General features: G+C 40.3%; 4 protein-coding genes across 5 annotated transcripts; 1 reads left to right on the top strand and 3 right to left on the bottom strand.

Moving 5' to 3' along the window:
• Positions 1-225: 225 nt before the first annotated feature.
• On the bottom strand, positions 226-11,367 carry rragca (Ras-related GTP binding Ca). Its single transcript, XM_044034621.1, has 7 exons — positions 11,003-11,367; positions 8,047-8,250; positions 6,526-6,725; positions 4,335-4,449; positions 3,426-3,568; positions 3,047-3,195; positions 226-2,005 (listed from the first exon to the last, which is right to left on the bottom strand). The coding sequence occupies exons 1-7, from the start codon at positions 11,186-11,188 to the stop codon at positions 1,851-1,853; spliced, it is 1,152 nt and encodes a 383-aa protein (XP_043890556.1). The 5' UTR covers positions 11,189-11,367; the 3' UTR covers positions 226-1,850.
• A 584-nt stretch (positions 11,368-11,951) lies between these two features.
• Positions 11,952-14,317, top strand: LOC122774923 (c-Myc-binding protein-like). Its single transcript, XM_044034535.1, has 5 exons — positions 11,952-12,119; positions 13,035-13,107; positions 13,287-13,335; positions 13,713-13,842; positions 13,921-14,317. The coding sequence occupies exons 1-5, from the start codon at positions 12,105-12,107 to the stop codon at positions 13,966-13,968; spliced, it is 315 nt and encodes a 104-aa protein (XP_043890470.1). The 5' UTR covers positions 11,952-12,104; the 3' UTR covers positions 13,969-14,317.
• A 794-nt stretch (positions 14,318-15,111) lies between these two features.
• Positions 15,112-18,411, bottom strand: gja9a (gap junction protein alpha 9a). Its single transcript, XM_044034702.1, has 2 exons — positions 17,446-18,411; positions 15,112-16,986 (listed from the first exon to the last, which is right to left on the bottom strand). Exons 1-2 carry the CDS (start codon positions 17,496-17,498, stop codon positions 15,477-15,479), a joined length of 1,563 nt encoding a protein of 520 aa, XP_043890637.1. The 5' UTR covers positions 17,499-18,411; the 3' UTR covers positions 15,112-15,476.
• Positions 18,412-18,677: 266 nt separating this feature from the next.
• rhbdl2 (rhomboid, veinlet-like 2 (Drosophila)) lies at positions 18,678-27,388 on the bottom strand. 2 transcript variants are annotated; one of them, XM_044034704.1, is made up of 8 exons: positions 26,878-27,388; positions 25,027-25,294; positions 23,103-23,251; positions 21,404-21,516; positions 21,191-21,291; positions 20,230-20,290; positions 20,076-20,137; positions 18,678-19,579 (listed from the first exon to the last, which is right to left on the bottom strand). In XM_044034704.1, exons 2-8 carry the CDS (start codon positions 25,255-25,257, stop codon positions 19,400-19,402), a joined length of 897 nt encoding a protein of 298 aa, XP_043890639.1. In that variant the 5' UTR covers positions 25,258-25,294; positions 26,878-27,388; the 3' UTR covers positions 18,678-19,399. The 2 variants fall into 2 exon arrangements, with proteins under 2 accessions (XP_043890639.1, XP_043890640.1); XM_044034705.1 differs by having other exon boundaries at positions 25,027-25,270.
• Between the last annotated feature and the right edge of the window lie 277 nt (positions 27,389-27,665).

The raw sequence follows: 27,665 nt of genomic DNA, 5'->3' as shown, positions 1-27,665 counted from the left end.
GGGTTCGCGAGTGTTGCCTGCTTATTACAAATTTAACAAGCGTCAAACAGTTGCAGATCAAAGAAAGAACTAAAAATGAATAATAGTACAGTGGAGGTGGGCAAACGCGTTTGAGCAGTCCTGCAGCGCCATCTTGTGTTGGTTTGTAGCTTTTACTGGGAAATAAAATTCAAGTTTTCTCCTTTTTTTAATTTTTGACTTTTGGGTCAATGATAAAAACAAATGCAAAATTAAAATTTTCATTTATTTCACACAGTTTATCTCACAATACATGAAATCAATCATCCATCAAGCCTCTGATGTGCAAGTGGTTATGTTGTGGTGACTGAAGATGAAGCGCTTTAGAGGGTTTTAGGGCCAACGTGAAGAGTCACTCTGGAACATGACGTGATCAGAATTACTCTGCAAACTTATCTTAATTAGAATCATGATTCATGGTCTGATGAACGTCTTCTGTGTCACTGCAATGACAAAAGAAAACTTCTTTCTTTTGCGCTTCATTGCGACTCAGTTACTTTCACCGTCACCTTCTCAGCATCAAGTACAATAAGCAGTGTTAATGTTGCGAACGATACAAGTAGACAACACACTGACGTATGCATGCTTGGAATGAGTACATGTTGTTTTTGTGAATTCTACTGATCAGAGCCAAACTAAACACAAAACGTGGGTAAATAATTTTTTGGCTGGAGCTGAAACCGTAGGTGGAAAAACATGCAAATTTCAACCAGTTGACATCACTGAAAAGGTTTAAGACGATCAATCCGGGGTGTAAACGCCTCCATCAGTGCTGCTCAGCCAGACCTGATAACGTTTTCATAGAGATGGCAAAGAATAACTACACCATCAGTTATTTAGGCAGTGCTTTTGTAAAGACTATTCCAAATTTTCCAGCCAAACTCAGACAGTTTTTTTATTTTTTTTGTTATTTGATGAAGCACAAAGAGAAAAGTAACTGTCAGTGACTGATGTGAGTGTACCTATGCTAAGCTGCTGTTATTGGAGAGAAGGACATACTGCGCTTTTCTTAAAGGTCCCTCATCAGCACAAACAAGGAGACCAGCCCAGGAACTAATCAAAACCTTTCATTGACACATACACATACACACACACACACACACTCGCACACAGGACTAAATTAGATATCGACAGCACAATCCCTTTTCAGACTGCTCACAAAGCCTCGTTTTCCCTCCACACGTGAAACCAAAACTTCTGTTTTGGGCAGCATTCAGGTAAAGAGTGAGGTGAGTGGTAGAGAGCGAAAGCTTGCACTGCAGTCAAGCTCTTTTTTCTACATAAGGCCATCTCTGAACATGTGAGGGTTAGGACGAGCAGTTCACATCCATCTTTTTTTTATCCTTTTTTTTTTAAATCAGCACAGAGGTGGTCAGGGTGCAAACCCGTCATCACAGCTTGTCCGCAGCAAAGAGGTCACAACATGGGTTTGTTTTCCCTCCTCACATTGTTCACACAGAGACACCAGCAGCTAAATATCACAGTCTTTGACCGCTTTGGGAAATCCAGAGAGAGAGAGAGAGAGAGAGATTATTTCCAGTCCAGGTGCAGTTTTTCTCTCTTGACTTCCTCACAGCCAGCACGGTGTGAAGCCTTCGCCTTAAAAGGATGCTTGACTTCCTCTTCCATCTCAACCAGAGGAGGCCTGAGCCTTTAGTGCTCCACTGCTGCTCCCACACTCTCTTGTCTCCAGCCGGCTGTCAGTGCTGTAGGTGCTGGGAGCAAGAGATTGTGATTGGTGTAACCAGAGAGCCCTAGTTTAGTAGTCTTTCCTCTACAGGTTCCCTCTTCCCTCTATTTGCATGTTTTTAGTTTTTAGTTTGCATCAGTGTCTAGACAGTGTTGCGCGGCGTGCCGTTCAGTGCCACGGCCTTATTGCAGGGTGACCCCACAGCCTGGGAGCCCAGTGGACGCTGAGTGGAAACACCCACCTCAAATACTTCATGAATGGCCTTTCGGAAACAGTGGAAGTTGTAGTCTATCAAACCTGTGGTGGAAAGACAGATGAAACACTTAGTTTGTGTGATGTGAACATTTGTGCTTTATAATATCTGCAATTAAAATCAGCCACACGTACTTAATTAGGCCACAACTACAACAAAAAAGAATTTGGTGAAAGCTGAGCATCTCTTCACACTGCACCACATAAAGATCGATCATGTTTTTTTTCTCTCCCATTGTTACGTCTTTCATTTGGTGCTAAATGAAACGTTCCTTATCTTGAAGTGTTACTTCAGGTTTTTGTGTGGTGTGGTTGTATGAGGTACTGACACCGACTTCACCAAGTGCAGCGCCGTCTCAAAGAACAAGCCTGAGACAATGGATGGATGGATACCGGAAAGTAGAGAAATAGAGCTTTGCGCCCATAGACTTGTCATTACCGCAGCCCTCAGGACCTTCCATTCACTTCTGGAATGACCGACCAATCACAGACAAGATTCAACAGTCACACATTTGTTGCGTCAGCTTCTCAGTACCGTAATTCCTTGACTAAGTGCCAGATATCGAAAGTGAAAGTTATGTTGGAAAAAGGAGCAGAAGCACTCACTCATTGGACATTTTTTGAAAACACTACAGCCATAAAATGAAAATAAATCCAGGCGGCCCTATTTATCACGATGGTCATGAGAGGGTTAAGTTAAGACTCATCTGATAAAATACAAGTCTGCTTAAGTCACAATATCTTAAGAGAGTCTACTTTTTGATTGGAAATGTCAGCTTCCCCAAAGTCAGCAATTTTACATCATGGAACACAGGAATTGTTGATCTCAGGAAATTCTAGTGTGTTAGTGTGAAGCCTCTGTGCCTTTGTTTGGACACAAGCTGACAAAGACCAGCAGCTCCTGTGAACCTGAGAGTCACTACACATGTTCTCGATGGACTTTGGTGCTACAGAGTTAGTGGTATAGTGAGCACATTCTCCCGACTTAAGCAGGCATACAGTACATTTTGTGAGATGAGCCCTTAGTGAAGTGGCACAGCCATGATTACAAGCAACACGAGCTGCAGCGTTCCCCTGACAGCTGACCTTTGCGCTCAAAACTTTCTTCTCGCAGGATGCAGACGAGGGCCAGGAACTTTGTGACCTCTTTCAGGTACAGCACAGTCGTGTTGTTGAGCTTGATGATGGCCATCGACTCCTTGTCATAGGCACTGCCGCTGCCGTCCTCCTTCAAGCTAGTGTCACACACAAACAGATACAGTGTTAAAGCATGACTAGAAAACAAATGTCTGCACACGATCAATGAATTAACGATAAATAAATACCTACATTGTATTTAAAAGCTACGAAAAATAGTGGGAGAATTAATAGAGCATGTTTTTTAGTTGGTAATTCCTGTTGTTGATGTTATGATATTCTTTTTTTTTCTTAAGTCCAAGCCAAAAAACAAACAAACTCAACTCACCCATAGATGCAGGAGACGTCAATGACCACATCGATCATGTCGCAGCACAGCTCATAGGACTGCATGTCAACAGGGGAGCTGTCCGTGGCAATGTAGATCTTACTGACCACGTCGAAGAGAAAGGCCTTTTCGATCCCTGAATTCTGTCAGCAAGAAAAATAAACATAACACAAGCAGAGATGAAGAGAGGAGGTTATGTTTTACTGCGGTAATGAAACAAAGCACTAGGAGACGATGAGTTATGGCTGGGACACACTGGGTGCAGACTTGAAGCAATATTTAGTAGATTTGAGTATCTTCTGGTTGAAAAGAATCAAGAGCTGGTGCTCTGTGGAGCTGCAGTGCTGCGCTGCGCTTCGCAACACTTCGGCGTCCAGTGTGGTCCAGCCATTACACTGCAACTCATAAGGGTGGAAGATGTGGTGACATGCAGAAATAAATTTGGCAACATTTTCCATAATTGCAGTCATGTTCTTGGTCAACTGCTGTGTCAAGCATCACAAAACCTGGAAATAACCGGACATTTGGCTGAAATGAATCAATAAGATTGCCTTTATTTGGGTGCATTCATCTGCAACAACCCAAAAAATATACAGTTTACAAATACAGACTAAAATAAAGAGTGACTATACTCATTTAAATGAGGAATGAAGTCCAGACAAGTTTGTGACTGTATGTGTGGATGCAAACGTCCAGAGAAGTCATTCAGACATGTTCAGGAGCTTCTCCTGCCAGATTCCCAGTCAAAGTTCTGGTTAATGCCCAAGTGGCAGGGCACACACACAGCCTGAGAAGAGTGTAATGGATGAACTGCTAACCATGAAGTGGCATCAGAGCTGGCAGTGACTCACAGTCACCATGTCATACACAAATAACTGTGTGACTGAAAAAGGTTTATTGACTACTTACAGAAATGAAGATGTTGAGGAGGTTCTCGAGAGTTGGGAGCTGAGGGATGAGCTTCTGCACCACTTTGCTGAAGGCCTCAAAGATGGAGTGGTCGTAAATACTCGTCAAGTAAAAACTGAATGAGATGAAGAGGAAAAAAAAGGAAGTGAGTGAGCGGTTACAAGCAGGAAACATATCTCACTTCCTTATAAAGCATGAGAGAGCAGGTAAAATGACACATTAGTCACAATATCACATGAGAAACAGATGGTGGAAGGCAGAAAAGAGCCATTCATCAGAGTGTTTCAGTCAGAATTACAAAGAAATTAAAATGAAACAGTTGGCAAATTGTCCCCATATGATAAAAACTGGATACACATAAATTATGGGGCTGTGCTCGTCACCGAGTTATGAGTGTCTGAGAAAAGTGGTGGCTTCAGCCAGCCGGACAGATGGACCAGTCTGGACTCACTTGGCAGTAGCACAAGTTTATAAAGCATTACAGCGACGGGAGCACCAGAGGGTCACAAGGCAGAGAAAAAGAATATATGAAAATATAGAAACAAGTACAGTCGGAGAACTACCATCAATCTCACCCCACAAATAACAGTGCAGCCTGTTCCAACAGAACCACAACATCAACACTAAAGCTGCTCAGCCAAGTAAGACTGGTAAATGTGGCCACACAACTAATTTGACCCTTCACCCATTCACTCACAGATACACTTTTTTCCAGATATATTTCAGGCATTTATTACTTCATTTTGTACAGGACAGTAAGCGTGAAAAGGACATGCAGCAAATGTGCGAGAGTGAAGTCGAACCCAGGACGCTGCAGAGGCATCTGCATGGTTTGGTACGGTAAGACCTCAACTGAGAACTGTACCTCACTTGGTAGGTGGTGTGCGGGCTGCGTCCGATGGCCGCGTCACTGTGGGTGGAGCTACACTGGCTCCCTCCATGATTGACATTACCATACTGTAGTAAATGTACCAGGTTTGCAGATCCCCAACCATTTTTGCCTGAAATGCCATCTAACTTTGCATCATTTATGTTTTTTATTATATTTATTTATTAGCTAAACCAAGTAATTGTGGATTTAGGGAAGTAAATCATGATTTTGGTGGTGATCTAGACACAGATCTCTCCAAACACTTGTTAACGATGTGAATTTGGTACCTCACTCAAGCCTATGTTATTATTTTTGTTGAAATCCAGATCTTGACTGGTATCCACACGGTAGAAAACTTGGTGACCTTGGCAGAGGTTTGTGCCTTCTCTAGTTATTATGATTAATATTTCAGCCATACAGGTGATTTTCATTTGACCTCTGCCTTTTGCAGTATGAATCACAACAGCACTGGTATCTGGACCACATGTCAGTGTTTCTTCATTAGGAGGTCAGAGAGGAATCTCTCAGTGACACTAAGAGAATGCAGAATGCAGATCATGAACAGGAGCAGCTACTGTGTATATGTGTAAACATATGTGTATACATACATGTACACACACACACACATATATATATACATACACATGCTAATTCATGCTATTCATACACATACACACACATATATATATATATATATATATATATATATATATATATATATATATATATATATATATATATATATATATATATAAAATAATGATGATGATGATGATGATGATAGGAAATTAGCATGAACATCAAATGCCTATCACTGGGATTCTACAGTGTGCAGCAACTTTAACTTTTTTTTACTACTGTACAGCACTTTGATGTACAGTTGTTTTTGTTTGTTTTTTGTTTTTAAACACGCTTTAATTTAATTAGATTTGAATACACTGTAATGTATGGTCATATTGGCTACAGTATCATGGGGGAAACAAAGGAAAGTAAACATTGTCCAGAATTGCTTATTAAATCCTATTTTTTGAACTTTGTGTTGCTATAAAATACTTCCTAGTACAGTTACAACAGCATGATGCAGATAAATAAAACAAAACCTTGTGAGGACACAATCATCTTCAAGCAACTGTAGGTAGCAGTGCTGACTAAGTGTTCAGCATCCTGTTCACATGCTCAAGTGTTAAAATGATCTCAACCCTGAATTTGAATGTGTTAAACTTACAATAAAAATACACTGCCTTGTATAGTATGTGTAAAAACTGCTGGTTGTGTAATAAAACAATAAAAAATAATAATGAACCGTTGAACACGGTGTACCTGAGATGTAGCTTCTCTAAGCTTGCGTCGGCCAGATCATCATTGGCTCTCTGGTGGATGTCTCTCTGAGTCTCAATCTTGTGATCATCCGAGAGGCCGTCCACTTTGTGGATGAACACCTCGAAGTTAATCTCTGGATTTACTCGATAGGCCCGCGATACAGTGAGGTGAAGCCTCCCCAGAGCCTCCACGTAGTCATCCTGAGAAGAACACAGTATCACATTAATAGTGATACACAGACACAATAAATATCTTTGTAAATACTAAATAATTAAAAGACCCTGAAAAGATCATTCTGAGAGTCATGGACATATATACAGTAAATACCAGACGATGTCAGGCAACTCGTGTCATATCTGGCTGTTATTAAAAGTGAAGATAGACAAAAGGATTTTACTGGCTCACCAAAGATCCCTCAGACAACAGAGGTGGATCAATGCTATGCATCACACTCAAAGAAAGCGTAGAAGAGTGATGGCAACCCACAGACAACGGATTCTGCTTGTAGGGTGATCACTTTAGGGCTGCAACAATTAATCGATTAGTAAATAAATTGCCCAATTAATCATTTTACCCACAGGAACAGAAAAGCTTTTCCATGGAGGCCTCAGCTCAAAATATCCGAGTATATAGAGATGATATTTTTGCCTTCGGTGGATTATCAGAGCAGAACGTTCTCAAAATGCTACTTTCATGATTTTTATTCCTACAGTAGTTTGCTAAAGAGTGATATAATCATTCAAATGTTGCTGAATCGCTAACAACACATTTTTATGATGTCATAAGCGCTGAACACACTTTTTCCACTGCTTTACTGGGACATCATACTGCATAAGTCACATGTCAGATCCATTACTTAATCAATGTCAGAAAATGTAAAACAATATACTATAAAGATAAAGACAAATTAAAATAATCATGCCACAGCAAATTCCTGTCAATAAAACTGAATTATTAAAAAGGTATTACAATATCATGGTTTTTTTTTTGTCAAAAAAAGCAGTTATTAACCGATTCTCTCAGACAGACTCAGGTGAACATCATCATCAAATGTGCAACTGTGTTGTCTTAAGTGAACACACCTCTCCTAAAATATCACTGTGTGACCAACTGCTGAAACAAATTGAATCTGATGCACCTCCTTGAGAGCAAATAAACTCTGCCATCAGAGTCGCAGCTGAGATTACTTCTTGAAAGCATTTAAATGTAAAGAGCATTGGCATAAAAGCCAAAGTGCAACTGTGTTCTATTCTGGTTCATTCTCTTCTACACAAACTTGTCTTCTATTAATAGTCAGCAAACAATAGATTTTTTTGTTTACTTATAGGCATGAAATGTAATATTTATAAAACTCAATGTCCAGTCATTGCCCACAAGGCAAGAGGAGCAAGAATCAATATTTGCACTCAGGGTCAGCAGACCTGACACACAACCATGTTTTTTTTTTGTTCCAATGTTCAGAGCAAGTCAAACAACACAGTCACCTCATGTTTATGACCATTCTTTTTCCCTGTTCTTTACCTGAGCGTCAATGACAAATATCAAAGCCCCGGTTCCTCTAAAGATCATCTCATAGTCGAAGGTCGGGTCGATGAAGTCAATCTGGCCAGGGAAGTCCCAGATCTGAAAGTTGACAAACGAGCTGCTGGAGATATCATCCTTGTAGATCTTGTTGGTGCTCTCCAGGAACAGGGTCTCATTGGGAGACATCTTGTGGAAAACCACCTGAAATGAAAGTTGAGTTAATCTAGTAGTAGAATAAATGCAGGTGAGGAAATCTACAGACTCTTATACGTTTTCATGACTGAAGTGAGACAAAATTCGTACAGTCTGTATGCTGCACTGAAAGGAACTAAAGACATGGAGGCAGATCTTCACTCTGTTTTGAACACAGCTGTGACTATAGATCATTTTGTGAAGTCGAGGACACTGCATTCACATTTGTTTGGACAACTTGGCAGAGTTGTGACGCTGGACATGATGTACTGCTGTATCACTCTGAAGTGTAATGGCTGTCTTGTTAAGTTTTCCAGTGGGTATATGAGATATACAGAGATATATCAAGAGTTGTTGTGTTTCCACTGGGTTTATATGGCATGTAGGGGTGCACACAGTTTTAAAACCTGTGTGGGAAATACATGTCTATCATTTTGCTGTAAAATGTAATTAATTTGTACACATAATGTGTTTAGGGCTTTCCTCATGAGTTACACAGATTGAAATGATCATCTTAGAGTATATTATCATGTCACTGTGACTCCTCATGCAGACATCACATGCAGGACATGAGGTAAAAGGACAAAAGATTGCAGACTCAGTGGTTTGATGCAACACGTCTCTCAACATTCAGCAGTTTTTCAGCTGCGTGGTTTCAAACAGGACACAATGAGGCAGCAGTTGTAAAGTTAAGCGTAGTTCGTGGCTGATCAGGGACTTGGTTGACTCCTACAGGACACAGTAACAGGTAGGAAACAGTGGAGGACGTGGGAGCTCTCGCTTCGCCATTCTGAAACTTGTCCCTCTGACTGAGGTCACAGTCCACCGAAGCAGAACAAAGCCAAATCACATGTTTCTGAGCCGATATGGGGGGTGTACTGGGAAATATCAGGGTCTTGAGGGTGAGGGGATTACAGAAAAACAGAGCAAGTGTGTAAGTGAGCACTCCAGTACAAGAAAGTGCATTTCTTAACTTTTATGTCCTACAGGTAATGCATGTAGGACTCGCTCCTGTCCTCTTGAATTTGGACATGATTAATAAAATATTATAGACGGAACCACCGCATCTTATCCATTATTTTGGAGACATCTAACCTTGCTGTATAGTTAGATAAGGAAATGTGTTCAAATCAAGGCTGGGAAAAAAAATGTGTAAGGGCACATTATCATATTTTTATTTATACTGTATTCATATTTTGTATAAATTGTAACATAAGTGCATTTAATTTAACCTTGAACAAACATGTGAAGTTTTTATCTGCTATTACAGCAGAGGTGAACCACCTACCCTGAAACAACCACCTACGCTAACATTGTCATAAAAAGGTATTACATTTTGGCGCTCTTTGGAAAACATTTCCCGCAACAAAAGCCTTATATTGTAGGCAAAGTGCACCTGGCTCTGCATGGTTTACCACTTTAGGTAAATACTTTTACTGGGTAAAAAAAAGTCTGGAGTTGAGACTATTGGCATACAGAGTATAAGGTCTGCAACAACTTATTTACTTGATTAGACTTAATAAACATTCTCCGATTTCCTCCTTTAAATTGTGAATATGTTCTGCTTCTTTGCTCCTTTTACACTAAATTGAATATCTTTAACTTGTGGACAAAACAAGACATTTGAGGATGTTGTCATTTTGGGGTTTGGGAAACAATGATTGACCTTGCCAAAAACATAAACTGCCATAAAAAGAGACTTTTTTTTAACGTAAAAAGTTTGAATTGGAAATTAGATCATTGCAAATCACAATGTCCTGGAATTACTCTATAGATGCAGACTCCCAACTGTGGCACTTCAAAAATGAATACTGGGACTGCATGCTGTTGAGTTAGGCAGCATTAACGATTATTCTGATAATACAACATTTGCCATGATCAAATTGTTGTGGGTGCTATCTATTGCAATGTACAATAACATCATGTATCATCGCAACCCTGATAAAATACTGCATGTGTGTGTTTACAGAACAGTAAATCCACTGCCACCCACCCTGACAGCTCTGGAATGAATCTGTTTGAACAAATGCCAAAAATGTATACTTTTAACCACCTATATTGAGTTGAATACTTATCACATGAATCTGCATAATAACCCCTGGTCTTTCACCACAGTGACAGACAACAATGGTCTATAGGAACCTTTTATTTCCTTTAAAAAAAAAGTTCCTGGTACTTCGCTATTAAAATGTAGCTTTAGTTCCTTGAACAAAATGATCGTGGTACTTTGTGGTGAAAATATGATTACAACAGAAAGTTTCATGTGACGTCTGTGGCCCCCAAAGTCCCTTGAAACGCCCCTGAGTGAGTAGATAACGAAGTGCAGGTGTTGCACTGATATAAAAACACGGTGTTGTGCAGAAAGGAAGGTGTGGTCGCTCTGCTGTCATGTGAGAGCCACACACATCATCAGACCTGCTCTCTGTGTCGCACAAATAATCTGACATGTTGAGCAAGCAGTTACCCTAACAGTCACGTGCTCTGTAGCCACAGATCCGTGCAGATGTTCCTAACGCTTCTGTCCACCTGGTTTAAAATGAACTGCACCAGCTACATGAAGCTAACTACTCAGTAGCTGCTGAGGTAACTTCCTCCCCTCCACTTGCTAGTAGCGAAGCGTGTTTTCCAGTGTAATCACTTACATCACATATGCTAAACTAAGTGGCTAGTTCTTCTGGCTAACATCCCACTGACTTGCGTGAAGCCGAAGAAGGAGTCGCTCACCTCGGAAAGCTAACGACACTTGAGTGCCTCTCCCTACCTTCTGTATGGACGATTTTCCGCTTCGTCTCAAGCCCATGAGCAGTATTCTGGGTTTGCTGTCGGACGGCGCCGGGCTGTCCTCAATGTCGGCCTCCTCCTCTTCACCGTATCCGAAATCTTTGGGGAACGAGTCCGCAACCCCGTAGCTGTCAGCCAGTGGCTCCACATCGTACTGAATCGACATTTTGACCCAACGACTGTCGCTTCCCCTGCTCCCCCCCTGAACTATTCACCACCACACCCGCAAACTCACGCCACACAATACAAATAGTTGGTCAATAATGTCTTGGCTAGTGGGAAACACAGAGCGTGATCCCACACATTTCCTTAGGATTTCCTCTACCTTGAAAATAAATCCCCCTTTGTCCGGCCTCTTGTCCTGATTGGCTCTCTCGGTTACGTTTTGAAAGGTGATTGGTCAAAACGTTTGTCACTCTGTTTGACGTGTGTCGCTGTCACCTGACTAGTACTCAGACTTGTTTTGTGACCTATCACCCGAATCAGACTCAAATACGCACTCGTGCCGCGGCTGTTTGAAAGCTGCCTGAGTTTGTGAGGATAATATATTATTTACACATTAAATATGGACGGTTCAGAAACGCAACAGATCATGAATGTTGTTGAAAAGGAACCAAATAGAAAGTGGACAATTGTGCTGTTGCGCGATAGGAACAGTGGAGGGCGACAGACACCCGAAACACTCAAAGTGAGACGTTCAATATCTTTAGAAACTGTCGGAATTTATATGAAAACTCATGCCCCATGGTATTATTCAAGACAAAGTCATGGTAAATGCTGAGGATGGAAATATCGTGCATGGAGTGTTTCCAACTAAATAAGATAGAATGTAATGTATTATTTGTGTGAATGAATGTAGCATAAATATAACCAGATAGGGTTTGGATTTATTGTTTTGTCATATTTGTATTTTGACGAGGAACACCTGAAAGCATCAGCTCTTGCTTGAAGGTGATAAACGAAACTGAAGTTGTCCTGTCCAGTATTGGCACTCTACTTCTAAACTAGTCACTGCGACTTCACACACACTGAACTATATCGAGTTTATTTAGAGGAAATTCGACTGCACAGTCCTCATCACCATGTCATATCATAGAGTAAGTGTGTTCGCTGTTACTTCATCTCACACTATACATGTTCTGTTAGTCCTGTAACTGCAGCTTTGCTAAGCTAACATTAGCAAGCTGGTTGGTAATTGATTAAACCTGCGCAATTGTTACAGCTATTGTTTTGTTTGAGAGAATAAAGATGTTTGGAAATAAACCTCAAATTGATCGGTTAATGTCTGACCAAAACGAGTTTAATTGTTTTCGTTTGACCACATTTTCTTCTGCATGTCAAAATACAATTGTGTTAATTAGAGAAGCAAACAAAAAAATCATAGCTCTTGTATAACTTTGAAATAAATGCAATGTAAACTCATCTCCATCAAAGACTTCATTTTGTCTCCCACAGTCAATAAGCAACTTAATCCGTTTTTAAAATACAGTTATATCCACAACATTAACAACCTGGTGGAAGGTCAGCAAAATCACTAAATGTTCACTGGCACCCTTTAAATGCACTTTTGCTTCAACCCATATTTCAAATCCAGTAACACACTGGATTTACTACACTATATGGCAACACAAAGGAATTACTCACCTCCATAATGACCGACTCATAACTTTCAACACATTAATCCAGAAGTATGGGATAGAGAGACACCAATTATTTCAATATCAGCAACTAAGATCTATTATCAAATCAAAAATGAATATAAGTAACAACTGGTGTAGAAATAACAGGTCCCCAAAAATGAATATCGAAAACTCTATAAAATGTTAACTGGTGTTCTATATTAAAATGTTACTGAATATAAATGTATTTATGATTTATTATAATAGGTTTTTAACCATGTAGAAGTTATTATCAACCATGCTGTTTGTTATTTCACTGTTTGCGTTGATTGCTGTTAATCAAACTGCTTTGTAATCAAATGGATGTTAAAATGCTGATGTTTCTTATTGCAGGCTTCAGACACGAGGAGGGAGCAGTTTCGAAGATACTTGGAGAAAGCTGGAGTTGTTGACAGTCTTACCAGAGGTAGTGACTCCTCTTCTCTTGTGTGTAGAAATAGTTTCTCTCGGGTCTAGGGGACAATGTTATAGCAAAAGTAACAAAGGTAATGAGACCAAAGACCATAAACATCAAAGTATTGTATTAGTGTATTATTTTGTGATTATATTTTATATCTGTTTTGTTCTTGTTTGTTTTGTTTTTAGTACTCGTGGCTTTGTACGAACAACCTGAAAGGCCCAACAATGCACTGGAGTATCCTTTGATATACAACAAATTCTGCTTGACATCTGCAAATAATATATTTGGTGGTAAAGTGAGCATGCAAGGGTGACAGATAGGCAGAATGTTGTTGTCTATGGCAATATTCTCAGAAAAAAGTGTTGTACTAATTTGAACTGAGTGTTTCTTACTGCTACAGCTTCACACTAAAAGCGCTGAAGGTGGTTATTGAGCTAAGCACAGTAATTAGCTAAACAACAGTAATTGTGGATCAGTGATGAAGAACTGCAGTAAAGTGAGGTGGTCCACTTCTTTTTTCTGTTCCCCACTGTCTGCAGCATTAAATCAGTCTACTGTCTGTTACCGCCACAACTCAACTCAAGAGTACCACTTTAACCAACTCCTTCCAGATTTGTGAAGCAGCACCTTGATGCTGCAGGCCTGACTTTGACTGACACTGAGCATCTGCAGCAGGAGGTGACTGACCTGAGGCAGAGGTGTGCACGTCTAACAGAGGAAAACAGAGACCTCAAAACAAGGGTAAACTGGACACAAGACATAAAACTGTCATCATGCTGTTAAATGCAACTAACGTGAAGTTTGCCTCTGTCTCTGCAGCTGCAGCGCTATGAGCTGGAATCAGAAGGTGGCGCCACAGCTGAATAGACCACAGCAGAGCTTTGGTTTGTTTTTGTTAATATCACTGGCACTTTGAATTTCTACATAAGAGAACAATGTTAAGTTAAAGCCAATCTTTTTTTAAATATAGATTGTGCTGCTTTTCCTGGGTTTCTTTTTTGTTTGTTTAATGTAAAGTATCCTCCACTGTACAGTATGTTTGTGAGTTTTTGTATTGTAAGCCTGAATGAGAAAGTGCCCTCATGTCAACTCACTTCTTTAGACTTGGTTAATCATTTTTTTTTGAAGATGTCAGTAACCAGTATTTAGTTACACTGCTAATCATGTTATTTTGTTTTATTTTACATTGTGATAAAGATGAAAACTTACTTACCTACTTAATGCTTAACTCATTTCTGTTCTAATATTTCAAACAGGCCTTTTGATGGAATATGAGGATATAGATATTTACTGTGGCTAGGTATAAATGTATATAGTTAGTACTCAATAATTACTAGAGGCTATTGTTATTTTGGATGTGACTGAATGGCTAAATGTTAAAAAAAGACTGTAGAGCTCCTTTTCCACCTATAATCTCAGCTTGTCTCGCCTCAGCACGGCTGACTTGGTTTTACATGCGACACACACACACACACACACACACACAAATGAGTGACTAGTGACTTGTAAAGCAGTTGTTTTGAGTGTAGCTGAATCATTAGAATCAGTTCATCAAAAATACTTGTTCAGTACTTCCTCCATGACCAGAGCACAGCCTCCGTCTGACACAGTCACTGGACTGAAATACAGCGGTGAGGCGGGCGGGTGGAAACACACCATAAGACAACAGAAACAGCCTGTAACAATCGCCTACACCAAATAGTGTTCTGTAGATCAACAATGTTATGTGTGATATTAAAAATGTCTTGAATTTAACTTGGTGAAAGATGCAGAGTCGCAGGCGTTACATAACCGCGACTACTGAAGGATTTACACTTGCACTGATGCAAAATGAAAAAAAGAAGTGTGACATTGGTTTAATCAGACATCATCATTTTCAGTGAGTCCCTCAGGGACAGAAACAAAGCTATCAACCAGGACATAAAAGCAACAATATTTCTGTTTCTGTGCTGATATGCTCCGATGGCAGCATGTGATACCGAGGAGGAAATGTCGAGGCTAAGACAGAATACGCTTGTCGTATCTCCCCTGCTGAACATAAAACAGAGATGCATCACTGCCTCCTTCTAGCCTTCCTTCAGACAGCAAAACGATACACGTTGGATTCAACTGAAACTGTTTTATTCCAAAATGAGTAGGAAAAATACTTAAAACAATATTTTGTTTCTCATGTCATTTAAAGTAATTATTGCAGCAGTCAAACTTTCAACCAAGCAATGTTTATTTGAATTCAGTATTTAAAGTTGGGAGTATAGTAAGCAAGTATCAGTGACGCCTCCCCTGTTAGGAAACTCAATTCAATATATAAATTACAGTCTAATCTGTGACGTGAGGGCATATGTGACATTAATGCAAATGAGGAAACTCTTCAAAGTTCAGATTTGCAGGTCTGGAGCTCGCCTGCTGCTTGTGTTGCTCGCCATTGATGTTTTGCAGTTGGAGGAAGACGGTCTGGTGTTGCCCCTGGATCCTGAGATGGAGTCATCAAGTGACTCTGGGGTGGAGGGCCGGCTTTGATGTTTGTCGTCCGACGGAGTGTGAGTGGAGGGAGGTCTGCTACTGACTTTAACGCCCCCATATGAATCTGTATCAGAGCTTTTACCCTCTAGCACCGTGAAGCATTTGAAAGAGCCACGAGCCATCCACGGTTTCCTTGAAGTGCTCACCGGCAGTGTGGGGAGGGAGGAAGTGTGATCTGCTTTCTGTGGGCATTTCAGAGAGTCTGGGCTCCCACTCTCACTGCTGTCTTCCTCACTGTGTGGGGGAAGATGTAAAAAGTCCTTGCCCCCCTGCTTTGGGTTTATTAGCAAGTCACAGCACATTGAACAGGGCTCATCAGTAGTCGAGGTACAGTTGTGCTCTGGGGGGCTTTGAGTCGAACATCTGCAATCATCAGAGTCCTGCTGGGTGGCCTGCTCGCCCTGAAGAGGTAGACACGTTGAAGCTTTGATAAGGTTTGGGTACATAATTGTGTTCTGCACCGTCTCCATCAAGAGGTTGTAGTCACTGGGTGCAGAGGCAATTGTGGCCTTTCTGGCTCCACCAGTGTATATTTGCACAACAGACTCTTTTTTGTACTTCTTCGAAAACAAGTCATCCATTTCATCTCCTTCATCTCTCAAGTCAGCGTAGAAGTCCAAGATGGCCTTTTTGATGTTCTTGTAGCCCAGGTGCATGATCTCCAAGATGTTTAGGAAGAGGGAGATGGCAGCGATGCATTGCATGAACACCATGAAGACACTTTTCTCTGTTGGTCTGGAAACATAGCAGTCTACGACATTTGGACAAGGATCCCGCTCACACTTGAAGAGTGGGTAGAGGTAAAAGCCATAAAGGAGATACTGGCCTGTCATGAAGGCCACTTCAACAACGGAGCGAGTGACGATGTGAGCCACGTATGTGTGGAGCAGGGAGCCACTCAGAGGAGCTTTGTTGAGCTTCCTCTGATCAAGCAGCTTCATCTCACGCTCAATCCTCCTCCTCTCTTCTGCCAACTCCACGTCGACCAGCTCCAGCTCCTTCCGCAGCAGGGCCTTCTTTTTATGCCGCACCTTCTCCAGAGCTCTGAGCCTGTAGAGCGCGTGGCCCATGTAAACCAGCGAGGGAGAGGACACAAATATGACCTGCAGCACCCAGTAGCGGATGAGGGAGATTGGGAAAGCCAGGTCATAGCACACGTTTTTGCATCCAGGCTGCTCAGTGTTGCATATGAATTCGGCCTGCTCATCGTTCCACACATCCTCAGCTGCCACTCCGAGGACCAGCATGCGAAAGATGAACAAGATGGTGAGCCAGATCTTGCCTACCATAGTGGAGTGGATGTGCACCTCCTCCAAAATCCCTCCAAGAAAGTTCCAGTCCCCCATCTTCACTCTGCCATTATGACTGTCAGAAAGATGTCAAACGAAAAGAAATGTAGTCAGTCTTCTGAAATGGTTCAGAATTGATGGATTGAAGGGAACACAGCAATGACTGAGAATTAGACTAAGATTGCAAATAAGGGTTAACATTTAAGTTTGGGTACTGAACTCAAATATACTGGGTACCATTCCAGCATAATCATTTCAAATGAAATCAGCATAGCACAAAATAAACACATTTGTAGTAAAGCGCAACAAAACAGAAAGTATAGTATCAAATTAAATGTTAAAAAGCAGTGTAATAATAATAATACGTAAACAATTTGTCACATTTGCAAAAAAAAAACCATACAGACGACATGTGTATCCAGAGGTGTGTTTCCTAGTTTGAAGGGTTTGAACAGTTTTATCATCATAAAACAATCGTCACCAGCACAGTTGTTGTATGTAAACCCGAGTGGAGCTGTGTGTAGTTTCCATTTACCTCGCAGCTGCATGGACAGACTGTCGGTGGTGACTTAAATCTCCTCGGGTCATGCAGCCCTGAAGCGGTCACCAAAAAGTTTTTAAAAAATCGTTGGCTCCGTCCACACGAGGCCCTGCACGTCACCTAAACTTCAGTGACCCGCCTCTCCTTCACTGTTGCCAGAAACAAAGTGGCAACAAATCAACAGTGTTTGCAGGGAGGGGTGCCAACACTCGTCTGAGCCGAGAAAATTCAATACCAACAGATTCTGATCTTTCAGTTCACAGCCCCACGGGTGTAACTGCTTTTAACACAATAATGACCTCAGTCTTAGCAGGTAAATACTGTCATTTTTGACTGTGTCTGCCTCTTTTCAACAGAAATACTGACATTATTAACAGCTCAGAGACTGACTGCTGATCGTGGATTTTGGTCCTTCATTTAGGTGCATGAATTAGATTAGATTTAGATAGATTAGGCCAGATTGACAGCATAGAATATGTTTGGGCTCCATTATTTTCTCCACATGTAAATAAGAGAAGGAAACACTGATGCTGTAATTAGAATCCCAACGTTATTAATCCTGTGCAGTAATTTGCACAGGCGTTGCAGGATCAATAGTTTTCTACTGTAGTGAAGTAATCAATGGGTCATCATGTCCGATTTCATACTCTGCTGCCCCTCTCTGGGTGTAATTAAGTCCACGTGCACTTGATGCATTATTTTAACACATTTACACAGAATCAATGGCTTTGTGTCCTCGCTGGCTGCCAACTTCACTCAGCGTTAGTCTCATAAATGCATTTAATAAATAATTCTCCGGTTAAACTGATCATGACAAACTCTGTGCAAGGCTGGGTCGACAGGGAGATCCCAGCACAGCAGGATTGATTCAAAGCGGTCCAGTGCATACGTAAGAGTGCAGAGGGTCACTCAGAGCTCAGGGTGACTGACTGGGAAAATCCCAGAGCTAATGTTTTCTCTTTCTCTTCCGGTTACAGCAATGTGTTTTCACTTGTACTTCAGCCTCAGTATCTGAAATGAGTGGAATTCAGCAAAGATCACTGTCTCAGAATATACAGTCACATTCATTTATGGTCCACAGTTACTGTCTAATCTCTTTCTTGATTCATTAATATGAATATACATTATTACATAATAACATAGTGCCAGTGATATGAGGATTATAATTAACAGACTTACGAAACATAAAATGCACTGCTATTTATAACTTACATTTAGTTCTCACATTTCCCAGAATTTAATGTTTATTGTTCAAATATTTCCAAGTTTTTAAGAAAAACTTGTACAGTTTTATGACTCATCATCATGTAACTTGTCAACAGGACGCGACTAAAACAATAACACGGCATGAAGTCCTGATGGTACATCAATTCTTACAGTAACAGCAGAAAAGGGCAATACCGGCATGTTTTTGGATATTCATCCCTGAGACTTCTGAGTAAACTCTTCATGTTGACTGTGCTGACAGATACAATAACAACTGACCAACATGTCTGAACAGATGTTTGATGTGATGAGAGTCTGCACCATGTATAAGGCACGTGTTTAAGGAATACTGGAAATCCACAGCACATGAGTAACAACATGGACAATCATATTCTCTCATAAAACAAACTGGAAAAAGAACATGAACTAGGACCAAGTGAGTTCAAAAAACACATACAAAAGGCAAGAGAAAAACATCACATCATGATATAAAAATCAGTTAAGAAAAGGCACATTTTAACATTATCACATCTGAAATAAAATTTAAAAAAAAAACATGCACATAGGGTGTGATGCTGCACATAAACAGCAGGGGGTGCCCTTTCACTTAAATAAAAGAAAAAACTACATTCAGAATCTCTGAAAAGCTACTTTGCTCTAAACACATGAGTACAATATAACTTCCTTAATAACTTATATTAAGGAGGTTCCTTATAACTTAAAAGCTGTGACTCTTTGCTTTTCACGGAGCCGGTGAGAGAAAGATATTGAAGAGCACAGCGAAGAGAACAAAGATCACATATGCCACTATACACAGCCAGAAACGTGGGTCCTTGAGTAGCTTCTTGTTGTACGCACTGAAAAAGACGTAGCCGATGGTCATCCCCGCCACAATTCCACCAAAGTGAGCCACAAAGGACACCTGAGAGGAGGGGGGGTGAAGACAGGGCTTAGATTCAGCCTGAAGGCCTGATTTAAACAACAAAGACCCCCAACTTCTGTCATGTGACCTCACAGAAATGTGGTTAACACCACAAAAAGTTGCAGGACTGGTTCAACAGCCCACAACAAATCAACGGGAGTGGGAAAGTGGAAGGAGCAGAGTTTTTAGAGTCAGCAGGAAAGACAATTTGTCAAAGAGGAACATGAAACTGTGTACTTCTGTAGTGGGGGGGAGGGGGGGTCAACATTTCTAAATGTGCCCTAGTGAGTTAAAAACGACCGTGCAGCATCTATTAGTGGAGCCCATACACACAGGTATGTTTCTGCATAATGTATCAAGTCCCAGCAAGAGCTGCTGATCTCATGTGTAGACACAAGCAAACACTGTCGTGGTGGGGGAGGTTAGCTGCATTAACTGGGTCTTTCTCCTGAGGCTCTTTTGTTTTTCCTCTACGGTACAGAAGTGATAATCCTACCTGTAAACCCTCTTCACTGGCCGCAAATCTTCTGTAGAAGGCAAATCCAAAATCTGTGCCCACTGAGGGGAGGAAAAAAAACATGTGTCAAATGTTTCATTTTAAAGTTAGAACATTTTTCAGAAAAAGGCCGAAATCACACAGGTGAACATACCGATTATGACTATGACGAGGATACGGAACACTCCCAGGAGAGGAATCATCTCTCGGAAATTCTGTGAATTGAAACGGTAACAATTTTTAAAGCACACATTAAATATAAGGTCTGAAAACAGAACAAATCAATTTAAGGACAATTATTACAGGAAAATAACTACTGTATATAATGTGTGCTCCATAGAATCAATATGAACGGTTAATATGACATTTATTCTGAAAACACACATATTTTTGCTAACACTGATGATTACTCCCTCCTCCAGTTTACTTATATATATATATATATATATATACATGTATATATATGTACAGTATATGATGTGGAAAAAGCATCACATTTCTATATGTAAAAAACATTTTTACACCCTTATGATGAAGTGGATCACCATATTAAAGTGACAGGTCAGGGTTTTTTGGCATGTGAGAGACACAGAGACTCACTGTCATTGAAAACATGGTTGCAAGCAGGGACACAATGAAATACTGATTTTACAACAAAAAAAGGCTAAATCATATCAAACCTATGCCAGATTAAGTCTATAATGCAGTATATTAAGGATATGCTTGCTGTTTCATGTAGCTGCTGGACAACTGTCAACACTCACTCTCTTACATCATACAGAAAATCTGCATTTGTAGCTCTAGCAACACAGGAGCATAACAAGTTGGTGTCACTTTACTAAAACTGAACATTTTAGGGTTTAAAACACATTTAAACTCATTGATGAAGGCAGTATGTTTTTTTATAATCAAGAAGAACAAGTAAAACAAAACATTTTCAAACAGTATGGTCATTCATTTCCTCCAGGACGTAACTCGCCTTTCACTCTGTGTCAGCTGGGATTGGCTCCAGCTCCCTGTGACCCTCATGAGGAGGATAAAGTGCAGACATTCTGGCTAATGGAACATTTGTCTGGTATTTGAATGCAGAAATCATATGCTGCATGTAAACTTACCACTATCGCGTTCATAAAATAGCCTCCTATGAGGGCGTAAACACCTCCAGACGCTCCCACCAACGCACTGCGAGGATCAAAGATGGAGCTGGCCAAGGAGCCTGAGGACAAAGATCCACAGAAATGACAGTTTGAACTCATTTCTGACAGACATGATTTGCAAAATGAGTTAAATGTTTATTTGGTAAGACAGGAGGTCAGGAGGTTTCTTACCAGCCAGGACGCCGGCAAGGTAAACCATTCCCACTTCAAACCCTTTATGGACCAGTTCCAGTGGGATTCCCAGCAGCAGCTGCATCAGCAGGTTACCAACAATGTGCTCCACACTGTGCAGGCAGAGGTGTGGACTGATGAGTGACTGTTATACATACATACATACATACACTTTCATCTTTATAAAGACAGCGTCTCAGTCCCTGGGCATGTTAGTTTAAAGGGCTAGTTAATGAAGTGAGGTTGTATGAGGCACTGACATAGTAAGAGAACCAGACTGAGACACGGATGCTCTGCCTGCTTGAGCCTGCAGTGCCTTAAGAATATATTTGCTGCTTTATCTGTCCATCAGACGACCTTCTCTGACTCAAAAGTGAAGTTTGTGTCACTTTATGAAACACTCACTCCCCACAATAAAGTCCATCACACAGCACAGACGGGCTCTGTTGCTTCATCAGTGACTTCAAATGTGTTATTTAGTAACTGAGCTGGGCCACATTTTCAAACCAAATTTACGATTTAAAACCAGCACAAATGCATGAAAGGCCTATAAAAAAATTGCATAAAAACAATAAAAGAACTGTGCAGTGAACAGAATCTGTGGCAGTAGCAGTAATGTTTTTCACTTTGAAATAAAAACATTTTGCTTCTAAACAGAAAATGTCACAGTTTCTCTTGTTTGTCAACCCAGGTGCATAAAATCAAAAAGGTGCACAATATTAGCAACAGCATTTATTTCTCTGAATTAAGATAAATATTTGTTCCATACAACCCACGCATGGAGGTCGACTATTAGGTTCCTTGGTCCAAACAAGCTACAGACACTGATTTTCTCTGTGGACTTTGGTGTGGGAGAGTGAGCAGTTTACAAACCTCAGTTTCCAGGCAGAAAAAGCTGCCTCATGGCGACATAAAGCAGCCATCGTATTCTAAAGACATAGACCGGAGCAGGCGTAGAACACAGTCAGTGCTGACTTTGTATTTCTACTTCATTCAACCATTCTACTTTTTGTTTGGTTTTTACCAAACAAAAAAAACCCAGTTTGAAATCTCTGGAGTATTTTAGGATCATGCCACTGGAACAGCTGCTGGGTGTGACTTGCTGACATGACACACTGAAGAAAAAACAAACATAAGCGAGGCCAAAATGCTTACATTTCCTACCACTCCTTTTCATGGGATCCAAGTAAAACATCAACAGACTTATCATCAAAATATAATAACATTTAATTAATAAAAATGTGTGTTTATATACATATATATGTATATATATGTATGTAAAGATAATAATAGCGCTGTGTGGCTCAGATTTGCTGCAAGTGTGCAGAAGGTATGGGTGCTTCAGTAAAAAACCTGAATGAAGTAATGCAGCTGTGAGAAAGGAAGTGTCATAGTCTGAAGTCATGCAGGTCTGGTTTGAAACTCTGGATTGGTTGTTGGGTTTCTGTGTCCACACAGCCCTAAAAAAGATCTGATCTGAGTCACATCAGCCTAATAAACTCAATGAAACCACAAAATGAGTCACAGAAATGAATCACCACCTCTGACAGCATCAAAACAAACCCCTGGAAAGATCATGAGTTTCAGCGGGCTGCTGTTTACCACACAACTGGGGCTCTACATTATCAGTGTGTGTGTGTGTGGGAGTGTGACCACTCGTTACACTCACTCATCACCAACAAGTCCCGCCCAGTCTTACCCAGCGTGGACAAACATGTAGGAGACGAAGCGCCATGCTTCCTGTCTTCTCTCAGGTTTGTAGGTTAAGGGGCTTTTCCAGATGCCTTCATCCAGGGTCACCCACTGTTTCTGAGGCTTCCACACAGCGTAGTAGATAAACACTGCCAGCTGTTGATCGACAGAGAGAGGACACAAAAATCCGGCAGAAAATTACCTAAAAACGCTGTATAAAATGTCATAAGGAAAGAGGAGAGAAGGCTAAATTCCAAACAGCTGCAAAAACAGCGACAGGAGTGAATTAGTTCTACAGATGTTGAGGGCACGCTTTATCAAAACAAGTATCCCACTGAGTGAAACGCCGAGAAAGTCCCAGAGTGATGGCACAGAGCAGTTCAGACGTCTGAATGCTTGTGTTTGTATAGATTTAAAACTAAAGCAACAGTGAGTTTCTCTGCGTAAATAAATATCCTTGCAAATGATCTGCACAGGCATTCATATGCAGTGACACTGGACATCTGTGAAATACAAAGAGGGAAGTGTTCACTCCCAATGTGAAGAAGAAACTAAACGTCCCTGTGAAATGACAGTCTGACATTAACACGGGACAGAGTGAACTTTGGCTAAAAAATATCGCAAACAATTTAAAACATTTTAACCACGTGAATTCATAAATCTGGACTTTTTTTAAAATCTTATTTTAACCATATAAAAAAGGGCCAGAAAATGTGCTGTGGGTAAGTAGCTTTTGCCCATTTTTCCAGAATAACGTTCAATATCTGTCAGTTATTTACAATTTGCTGAATAAAATACTGTTTTAAAAATTTAAAATTAAGAAAACCTGCAGAAAAATGCTTTATTAAAACACTGTACACCAGAACAGTATAAAACCTATTTAAAATAAAATGTGTTTGAGTCTTTGTCTCCATTTTTGTGAATATTTAAAAAAAAAAAGGGTTAATATCAGTGGTCAATATGAAGCACACTAACAGCAGCTGTTTTTATGTCAGTGTTGGATTACTGTGATGGCCCTTATGGAATCTAATTTAATTAAAATCACACATTTTTTTGATGTATTACTTCATTTAAATGTATTTATTTTAAACATGTTTACATAGAATTTAAGTCTAAGTCTAAAGGAAAAGAAAAACAAATGGAAATAAATACTGAAAGCAGTGAAATCACGGCCCACACTTTGAGATTCACTGCTGTAAGTAATATGCAACACAAAGGAAACACAATATGTCAGGTGCAAATAGTGCATTTATAAATAAACACACAGTAAACTGACCACAGAAATAAAAGCAAACTTTGCACAGATTGTTTAACATACAGGAAACTGTTAACACATTCCTGGTGGGATTATACATGACATGCAGGGGGTCAGGCGTGCGATTTAGGGCCCCTCCCTTTTAAGCCATAGTCATGGGGAATATTAGGTCACAGCATCGTTCACTATTTTCAACCACGTCTTCCACTGAAGCTGCATATTCCATGAGATGTGTTTATATCCCTGGACGAGACACTGTGGCTTCCTGTTAACATACTGAGGGAGAACATTTGTAAATCCCACCAGAGCTGCTTTTTACCAAAAGCTATTACTCATGAAAACCAGTGTTGTCACTGACACCATGCCGACCGCCTGCACTTTACTGCACGCAATGAATTGGGACATTCAGTGGAGGTGGCAGGAGTGCCAGAAGACACAGAGAGAAATGTTAAAGACAAGCGCGAGCATGTTGAAGCGTTTAGATTTTCAAAAGAGTGGAGCTACAAACCAGTCAAATGAGTGTTCTAATTTTAACATATTCCACCCACTCTTCAAAAACCTCAGCTAAATACAACCACAGCTAATCTATACCATAATTAACAGCATATAATGTGGGCTGCATGCTGTATAATTACATCACAGAATCCATACAGCATGTGTGTCAAGGCAGACCTACCTCTCCGATACTGATGAGGATGATGAAGATGGGCGGGGGACAGCAGTTGGTACGGCCCAGGTACTTGCTACGCAGGTCTTCTGGAAGCATCCACTTTGAGACGGTCTGCTGGAACCTCTCACAGCATCCTGGCTTCTTGCCGCTGTCAGGCTGGTCTTCTTCGGTCCCCCACTGTCTCCCATCTCTGTCCACAGGAAGTGGCTCCTGCTGCTCCACGTTAATGTCGTCCATCACTGCTGAAGACCTGGACAACGGAGTCTGACTCAGCCTTGAAGCATATGATGATACAACAAACATAACATAACATGGACTTAAATGTCAGAGCCAGGAATTGAACCCACACACTTCCAGTTGAAAGACAACTCACCCTACCACTGAGCTTACGTACAGCAAATGCCATATACTTTAAGACTTTCACTTAAGTAATATTATAAAAAGTGACTTCAACTTGTACCACAGTCATTTTCTGTAAAGTATCCCTTTAAGGTACTTTGTGCCTTAAGGGTACTTAAGGGTACACCATGAATCATCCAGCCCTGGAAAAACTGATTTTAGCCCCTCAAGGCTTACCTTACCTAACAGAATCTATGCCTTGTTAAGTGTGTTACAATTTTTTTTAGAATTGTGGTACATTTCACTTCTTCTATATTAGTTTTAGCTAATTATAGTTACAAGTTATTTACACATAAAAATACCAAACATGGTCAGTAATTAAGATGTGATTTACATCACAAGGACTCACTAGTTTCACCAAGAATAGATTCAATATAAAAATGTTGTTTACATGTGAATGTGTCAGTAGAAGCAATCCAGTATTATACTACTGTGTAATGACTTATAAAGCACTCTGCAAACATTTGCAATTTTGTTTGTTGAAATATTAAATAAAATCACATTTTTCTTGTTATTTCATAGGTGAGTACATTCTTTATTCTTTTAGGCTGACTCGTGCCATGTCCAGATAATGTTTCCTCCCAACAACAGTTGTATTCTTTGATAAATACCTAGATTTATAGCTCCTCCAAACACAAATATGGTGGCTTCAGACATTCTGAATCCTTAATTTACAGTAATAACGTAAATTCATCTTAAATAATCTATGACACATTTGTGGTATACATTTGAAAAAAGAAAATACCTGAAGAATAGTAAATAAAGATCAAACAACTGAACATATTAAAGCGCAAACTAAATCTACAGTGCCATTTATATTTACCATGTTATACATATTATGGCTTCACACTGTTTACATTTTATATATTATTTTTGATTAAGTAAAATAGATTTCAAAATATCCTTAATCAAACGGGTAGTAGTATTCAGGATGTGACATTAAACGTACTTCAGTAAATATAACAGCATCACAATGTAACTGTTCTTTATGTTAAAAGCACAACACTGAAACAAGTGTAACGTGGAACTATACTATAATATACTACTAAAATAATACATTAAAAATAGAACATGCTACTTGGATGTATACATGGTGTTTGTATTCATCTGTTTTTAATATTTGAATTACCTGTTGATGTATGTTTTCTCCTTTTTTGTGAAACACTTTGTGAATTTTGTTCCAGTGTTAAATACTGTTATTATTATCATTATTGTTCACCACTGCCTTTTCCAAAGTAAAATAGTAGTAGTAAACTGAATATAGAGCAGGCAGTTAATTGGCGTTTCCTGTTTACAGGGCGTTGGTGGTCTGTCTGTCTTTCTATCTGTCTATCTGTCTGTCTATCTATCTATCTATCTGTCTGTCTGTCTATCTATCTATCTACACTGTTAATGTAACTCCAACATTTGAACTCGAACAGAAACAGAAACACACATGAATAAGTTGGTCTCACTCACCGGAACCTTCAACAGCAGGAAGCGTGCAGAACAGAAGAGTGTGGACGATCCCAAACGCATATATGATATAAAACCACTGTGAAAGCCACAGAGCTCACGTGAGTGCACGTGTCCACAGACTGTATCTTTGTTCAAAAACTTCTCTTTTCAACACCGTTCCTCCATGTTTTCACACAGCACGCAGCCTGACCGTCCCTGTGAGCTCGGGAGGAAAAGACAACACACTCACGCGCGCGTTTGGGGATAATTATAGCGTAGCCATTGCTTTTTCCTGCAGGAAACGACGTCCTTCCTCCGCACAAACAAACCTCAGCTGCTTTTAGAAACACACATACACAAGCTTTCAGGCCCGTCTGTGGAATATGAAGTCTGTCTGCAGCCCGAAACACAACCACGACACACAACAAGCCTACCTGGTTCCTCCCAGTGCCACACCTGAGATCCGTGACGTCATCGACACACACATACTTTTATCCTGCCCCTCACATTTCTTCTCCCCCTCTGCATCCACACACACACAAAGAGAGGAAACAAGGCAGTGAATAGTGTGTCACACTCAAAATCCAGCAGATTAAATTCAGCTGACACTCAAGACTCACTGTAATTGTAACCCTGTATTACCGTACATTCACCGCCAGGAGGCACTAGAGCACGGTGTTTCAGAGTGATGTTAATGAGCCAGAGTTAAATAATATCATGTTGGATAAATGTGCAGATTATTTGTCATGTCTTCATGTGACGCAGTGTCACCAAGAATATATGATTATGTGAGGACGCATCTTCTTATT

Source organism: Solea senegalensis, linkage group LG9 (genome assembly GCF_019176455.1).
Source record: "Solea senegalensis isolate Sse05_10M linkage group LG9, IFAPA_SoseM_1, whole genome shotgun sequence".
NCBI lineage: Eukaryota > Metazoa > Chordata > Actinopteri > Pleuronectiformes > Soleidae > Solea > Solea senegalensis.
This window is presented reverse-complemented; position numbering and strand designations above follow the sequence as displayed.

Bases quoted from the DNA above. Each gene is read 5' to 3' on its own strand.
- rhbdl2 (XM_044034704.1), bottom strand. From the start codon at position 25,257: ATGGACGACATTAACGTGGAGCAGCAGGAGCCACTTCCTGTGGACAGA. The intron at 21,517-23,102 runs GTAAGACTGGGC...CTGCCTGCACAG, and splicing joins TACATGTTTGTCCACGCTGG to TGTGGAGCACATTGTTGGTA. The intron at 19,580-20,075 runs GTAGGATTATCA...CCCTCCTCTCAG, and splicing joins CCAGTGAAGAGGGTTTACAG to GTGTCCTTTGTGGCTCACTT.
- LOC122774923 (XM_044034535.1), top strand. The intron at 13,108-13,286 runs GTAGTGACTCCT...TTTTGTTTTTAG, and splicing joins TGTTGACAGTCTTACCAGAG to TACTCGTGGCTTTGTACGAA. The intron at 13,843-13,920 runs GTAAACTGGACA...CTGTCTCTGCAG, and splicing joins ACAGAGACCTCAAAACAAGG to CTGCAGCGCTATGAGCTGGA.
- gja9a (XM_044034702.1), bottom strand. From the start codon at position 17,498: ATGACCCGAGGAGATTTAAGTCACCACCGACAGTCTGTCCATGCAGCT. The intron at 16,987-17,445 runs GTAAATGGAAAC...TCTTTCTGACAG, and splicing joins TCTGTCCATGCAGCTGCGAG to TCATAATGGCAGAGTGAAGA.
- rragca (XM_044034621.1), bottom strand. From the start codon at position 11,188: ATGTCGATTCAGTACGATGTGGAGCCACTGGCTGACAGCTACGGGGTT. The intron at 8,251-11,002 runs GTAGGGAGAGGC...CTTTCATTTCAG, and splicing joins GAAAATCGTCCATACAGAAG to GTGGTTTTCCACAAGATGTC. The intron at 2,006-3,046 runs GTCAGCTGTCAG...TTTCCACCACAG, and splicing joins AGAAAGTTTTGAGCGCAAAG to GTTTGATAGACTACAACTTC.